This window comes from Rhincodon typus, unplaced genomic scaffold (genome assembly GCF_021869965.1).
Source record: "Rhincodon typus isolate 14 unplaced genomic scaffold, sRhiTyp1.1 hic_rhity00010094, whole genome shotgun sequence".
In the NCBI taxonomy this organism is placed as follows: Eukaryota; Metazoa; Chordata; class Chondrichthyes; order Orectolobiformes; family Rhincodontidae; genus Rhincodon; species Rhincodon typus.
The window spans coordinates 1,401-7,784 of record NW_025975732.1 but is presented as its reverse complement, the minus strand read 5'-3'; the positions used below and the strand labels follow the sequence as shown (position 1 = coordinate 7,784).

At 54.8% G+C, this 6,384-nt stretch overlaps 1 protein-coding gene across 1 annotated transcript in view; it reads right to left on the bottom strand.

The window, feature by feature from the left end:
* Window positions 1-46: 46 nt before the first annotated feature.
* Window positions 47-6,384, bottom strand: part of LOC125482425 (inactive serine/threonine-protein kinase TEX14-like) — a gene marked incomplete at both ends in the record, with an annotated part of 6,904 nt that continues 566 nt past the window's right edge. Inside the window, 7 exons of the mRNA XM_048594499.1 lie at window positions 47-135; window positions 492-607; window positions 1,894-2,206; window positions 2,843-3,151; window positions 3,720-3,910; window positions 5,429-5,627; window positions 6,032-6,222. Of these exons, the coding sequence (XP_048450456.1) occupies window positions 47-135; window positions 492-607; window positions 1,894-2,206; window positions 2,843-3,151; window positions 3,720-3,910; window positions 5,429-5,627; window positions 6,032-6,222 (1,408 nt within the window). The remainder of the gene's footprint in view (window positions 136-491; window positions 608-1,893; window positions 2,207-2,842; window positions 3,152-3,719; window positions 3,911-5,428; window positions 5,628-6,031; window positions 6,223-6,384) is intronic.

Below are 6,384 nucleotides of genomic sequence, written 5' to 3'. Positions count from 1 at the left end.
GGGTGTGAGGGAGGGGCGGTGTGAGGGAGTTTCAGAGCAGACTCACGTTTCAGGGTTGCCTCCTGGAGGGTACAGGGTCTGGTCTGAGCAGCAGCTGTACCAACCTTCGAGAAGCTGACAGGCACCAGCTCCCCGCTAAACATGGACATTACAAATAATCAGTGTGATCACACTCACACTCACACTCACACTCACACTCACACTCACAATCCCGGAGCCAGTGCGCCTGTACCCCGTGCCCCAACACCCCATACCCCAGGGAGAGTCAGTATAACCCCCCCACCGTACCCCGGGGAGAGTCAGTGCGCCCCGTACACCGGGGAGGGAGAGTCAGTGTGCCCCGTACCCCAGGGGGATGAGTCAGTGCACCCTTATCTTGGGGAGAGTCGGTGATCCTCAGGAGGCCCAAACTCTGGTGGAGAGTGTTGTACCTTGTCTCCTAGGGAGACACATTGCTGATGGAGGCGTTGAACCTAAATATTGTTTAGTACCTGTGCTTCCACGTCCGAGTGGTTCAGATCATCTGTGCTGCCCGATATCATGGACCACGTTGGAGCAGACGTGTCACTTCCCAGCTCCTGAGATCGGACACAACAATGGCTTTCACCTACAACAGGCACACCCAGAGACAGAGAGAGAGAGAGAGACAGAGACAGAAAAAGTCAGCACGGCAGGTCATAGTTCTGCCCTGGGACGTGGCGGTGGCGGTGGCGGTGGCGGTGGCGGGGGGGGGGGGGGGAGCGGTGTAGAGCAATCTTTACTCTGTATCTAACCCCATGCTTTCCCTATCCCTGGGAGTGTTTGATTTGTTTGGGGGGTGGGTGTGGGAGACAGTGTAGAGGGAGCTTTACCCTGTATCGAACCCCATGCTGTCCCTGTCCCTGGGACTGTTTGATGGGGGGTGCGGTGGTGGACAGTGTAGAGCGAGCTTTACTCTGTATCTAATGTCCTTTAGGGAGGGAAACTGCCATCGTTACCTGGTCTGACCTACATGTGACTCCAGACCCACAGCAATGTGGTTGACTCTCAATTGCCCTCTGGGCAATTAGGGATTGGCAGTGTAGAGAGAGCTTTGCTCTGTGTCTAACCCTATGCTGTCCCTGTGGACAGTGTAGAGGAAGCTGTGCTCTGTGTCTAGCCCTGTGCTGTCCCTGTGGACAGCGTAGAAAGAGCTTTGCTCTGTGTCTAACCCTGTGCTGTCCCTGTGGACAGCTTAGAGGGAGCTTTGCTCTGTAGCTAACCCCTTACAGAGAGAGAGAGAGAGAGAGAGAGAATGTGTGTGTGAGACAGAGAGAGAGTGCGTGTGAGACACAGAAGGAGAGAGAGAGGGAGAGAGAGAGGGAGAGAGAGAGAGGGAGAGGTGTGTGAGACACAGAGGGGGAGTGAGAGAGAGTGTGTGTGTGAGACAGAGAGAGAGTGCGTGAGAGACACAGGGGGAGAGAGAGAGGGGGAGAGGGGGAGAGAGAGAGAGCGAGAGAGAGAGGGTGTGTGTGAGACACAGAAGGAGAGAGAGAGGGAGAGGGTGTATGTGAGACACAGAGAGAGAGGGTGCATGTGAGACACAGAGGGGGAGAGAGAGAGTGTGTGTGTGAGACAGAGAGAGAGTGCATGTGAGACACAGGGGGAGAGAGAGGGGAAGAGTGAGAGGGAGAGGGTGTGTGTGAGACACAGAAGGAGAGAGAGAGGGAGAGAGAGAGAGGGAGAGGGTGTGTGTGAGACACAGAGAGAGAGAGTGCGTGGGAGAGACAGAGGGAGAGACAGAGAGAGAGAGAGAGAGTGTGAGTGTGAGACAGAGAGAGAGGTTGTGTGTCAGACACAGGGGGAGAATGGGCTGTGTGTCTGTCACTGTGTACGTGGTAGTGAATTCACAATTAAGAGTAAAGTTGGTCATACCTGCAGTTTTACCCGACTGCTGCTGTGTAACTTGTTGAAGCTGCTCCCACTCCTGTTCCTGGAGCCATTCCTTTTCCTGCTCCCCCTCCAGCTCGAGTCCATGCTCCCACTCCTGTCTGTGCTCTGGGCTGTCTGCGAACCGTTCCAGTGCCTGTATACTGTTGATGAATCGCCTCTCCATACGCTGAAGGGAGCTGTTGGCCCACTCCAGCAGGCTGGCAGACTCCTGGATGCTGGTGGCACAGTGCAGGAAGGGGGCCTGAGGGCACTGGGTCATGGAGGAGCCAGGGGAGGGTGGGCGGAGGGCACCAGCCTTGGAACAGAAAAGATTAGACCCCCAGTCAAGGAATCAGAACCCAAAGCTGAGCAACACGAGCACAACACCTCCCCAACCACTCACACCCCAGAATAAACACACACACAAACTCCAGCTTCCACAAAACCCAGTACGGTGGCTCAGTGGCCAGGGACCAGGGTTCGATTCCACCCTCAGGCGACTGTCTGTGTGGAGTTTGCATGTTCTTCCTGTGTCTGTATGGGTTTCCTCCGGGTGCTCCGGTTTGCTCCCACTGTCCAAAGATGTGCAGGTTAGGGTGGATTGGCTGTGGGAAATTGTCCCGTAGTGCCCAGGGATGTGCAGGTTAGGGTGAGTTGGCCGTGGGAAATTGTGCCGTAGTGCCCAGGGATGTGCGGGTTAGGGTGGGTTGGCTGTGGGAAATTGTCCCGTAGTGCCCAGAGATGTGTGGGTTAGGGTGGGTTGGCCGTGGGAAATTGTCCCGCAGTGCCCAGTGCCCAGTGTCCGTGTCTCTCTCTCCTCTCCCTCTCCCCCAAGTCCCTGTCTCTCTCTCCCCGTCCATCCACTCCCTGTCTTCGACCCTCTCGCCAGTCCCTGTCTCTTTCTCTCCCTACTTGCCCCAGTGTCTCTCTCTCCCTCTCGCCCTTTCCTCACCATGATTCTGTGTTGCACTCTCTCTTGGGTAGCTGTGAGATGTTCTGGTCCTGCCTCCTGATCTGGGGGCGTGTCTTCACTGACAGACTCCAGGAGTAGGCTGCTGTTTGACTCCAGGTCGATCTCCCGGCCGTACCGCACACTGTAAACTCTCACTCTCTCCCCGTGGCTCTGTGCTCGCTGCTCCTTGCTGCTATCTTCCAAAAACACCGGGGCACACAGCTCACGGTCTGGAGCCCCACTCAACCTCACAGAGCTGGTCCTCATCCTCTCCAGTTCCTCAACTGGGCACATGCTCGCTCCCTCTCCCTGAGGGTGAGACAGATATCAGTGAACCAACAGTCAACCCACATTCCCCACATACTGGCCCCTCACCACACTGACTCGCCCCAGGTTACAGGGATGCTCTGACTATCCCCGGGGTATGGACTTGGGGGGGGACACTTGCTCTCCCTGGGGTACAGAGGGACACACCAACTCTCCCCGGTGTACAGGAGGCGTTGGACACCGACTCTCCCCGGGGTACGGCGTGGGGGGGGGGATCCGTACCCCCCCCTGGGGTGTGGCGTTGGGGGGGACACTGACTCTCCCTGGGGTACAGAGTAATGGGAGGGGGGGACACCGGCTCTCCCCAGGGTACGGAATTGGGGGAGACACTGACTCTCCCCGGGGTACGGAATTGGGGGGGGGGGGCCCCTCCCCCCCCCGGGGCACGGGACGGGGGGGGGGGACACTGCCTCGCCCCGGTGTATGGGGTGGGAGGCGGGGGGTAGATACTGACTCTCCCCGGGGTACAGGTCCCTCGCCCTGGTAGAGAGGGTCTGGGTGTGCATCCTTTTCTTGTTGTTCTCTGAAGCTGACCGTAGTGCTGTCTTACCGTCGGGTTACTGCCTGAATCTCGCTGCACAAGCTTTGCCCGAGTCTCCCTGTTGTGCTGGGCCGTGTGGGCTGGAGTGTCTGCACAAGCTGCTGCTGGGAGTCCCGTAGCATCCTGACCAGCAGCTTCCTGACTCACTGTAGAGTGGTAACTCTGACTGGAGCTGTGATCTACCTCATAGTAACACACACCTACGAGCAAACGGTGAGTGGATACATGAATGAAACTGGGAACAATCAAACTTAATTCTTAAACTAGAGCGGATGCAGATAAGATTTACCAGGATGTTGCTGGGGCCGGAGGGTTTGAGTTATAAGGAGAGGTTGGATAGGCTGGGACTACTTTCCCTGGAGCGTTGGAGGCTCAGGGGTGACCTTATAGAGGTTTAGAAAACCATGAGGGGCATGGATAGGGTACATAAGAACATAAGGGCATAAGAACTAACAGCAGGAGAAGTCCGTCCAGCCCTTCGAGCCTGCTCCGCCATTCAATAAGATCATGGCTGATCTTTTCGTGGACTCAGATGCATTTACCTGCGTTCTCACCGTATCCTTTAATTCCTTTATTGTTCAAAGAAAAAATCTACCTTATCTTTAAAAACGTTTACTGAAGTAGCGTCCACTACTTCACTGGGCAAGGAATTCCATAGATTAACAACTCTCTGGGTGAAGAAGTTCCTCCTCAATTCAGTCCTAAATCTGCTCCCTCTAATCTTGAGGCTATGCCCTCTTGTCCTAGCTTCACCTGCCAGTGGAAACATCCTCTCTACTTCTTTCTTATCTATTCCCTTCATAATTTTATATGTTTCTATAAGATCCCCCCCTCAATCTTCTGAATTCCAATGAATATAATCCCAATCTACTCAGTCTCTCCTCATAAGCCAACCCCCTCAACTCCGGAATCAACCTAGTGAACCTCCTTTGCACCCCCTCCAGAGCCAGTACATCCTTTCTCAAGTAAGGAGAACAAAACTGCACACAGTACTCTAGGTGTGGCCTCACCAGCACCTTGTACAGCTGCAACAGAACCTCCCCGCTTTTAATCTCAATCCCTTTAGCAATGAAGGACAAAATTCCATTTGCCTTCCTAATTACTTGTTGTACTTGCAGATCTACCTTCTGTGATTCATGTACAAGGACACCCAGGTCCCTCTGCATAGCAGCATGCTGCAACTTTTTACCATTCAAGTAATAATCCTTTTTACTATTACTCCTACCAAAATAGACAAGGTCTTTTCCCTAGGGTGGGGGAGTCCAGAACTAGAGGGGCACAGGTTTAAGGTGGAAGGGGGAAAGATTTAAAAGGGACCTAAGGGATAACTTTTCAAACAGAGGGTGGTGCCAGAGGAAGTGGTGGAGGCTGGTACAATTATAACATTTAAAAGGCATCTGGATGGGTACACGGGATAGGAAGGGTTTAGAGGGATAGGGGCCAAATGCAGGGAAACGGGACCAGATGAATTTGGGAAACTTGGTTGGCATAGACGAGTTGGAGTGAAGGAAGCATTCCATGCTGTATGACTCTATCATAGCTTAATGTGACCAGGAAACAGAGCAGGGGTGATTCAGCCCCCTCCTGGAGCCTGTTACACAGGAACAGGAGACCATTCAGCACCCCCCTCCTGGAGCCTGTTACACAGATCCCAGTGATTTCTGTTCCCCAGTTTGAGTGCAGGTGGTGGGGTGAAGGATAGACTCTCTGTCTCTCACCGTCACTCTGACGACTGTCCAGGGGTGCCTCCGCTGACTGGCAGGAGAGGTGCCTGGGGTCCAGTCCATCGACACAGTCCAGGGGCTTTTCCCGAAGCTCTGGAGACATTCGATCCTGCTTACTGCCCAGCCTGACAACTCCTGACCCACAGCTCAGGCTCGTTCTGCAGACTCCAGCTTCCAGACTCAGCCCCAGGCCCTATGGGGAAGGTAGGAAGCAAAAGGGTGAGTGTCAGCAGAGTGGTCCCCCAGTGCTGACTCCCTGAGCAAACAGACTGACATGCACCCCCTCACACCAATCCCCTCACTCTCACACACACTCACCCTCAGCCTCACATCAACCCCCTCACTCTCACATACACACACTCACCATCTCCCTCTCATGTGTACTCACACTCACACTCACCCTCACCCTGCTCTCGCACGCCCTCACACCAACCCCCTCATCTCATACACACTCACCATCTCCCTCCTGTATGTACTCACTCTCACCCTCACCCCGCTCTCCCGCTCCCTCACCCTCACCCTGATATGCTCTCTCACACACACACACACACACAGAGTCCTGACACTGAACCTCTCTCAGAGCTACACAGTGCTTACCTGGAGCTGTGTGCGGAGTATGTAGCGGATATCTTGCAAGTTGAGGGTACGATCACGCTGTCTCAAACAGAGACCAGTCTGCACGATGCCATGAAAGGCAGGGGGAAGGCGGGGATCGAGGGTCAGTGATCGACCTGACAGCATCAACTCTTTCACCATCAGCCCATCCAGGCCACACCAGGGCAGTATCTCTGAAACACAAACCCAACTAATCACACTCCATTAGAAATTCAACACACACTCCAACTAGCTCCCTAAAGGTGCACTCTCCCCAGGGTAAGGGGGTGGAGGGCACCCACTCTCCCCGGGGTACGGGGGAGGGAGCTCCCACTCTCCCCGGGGTACGGGGGGGG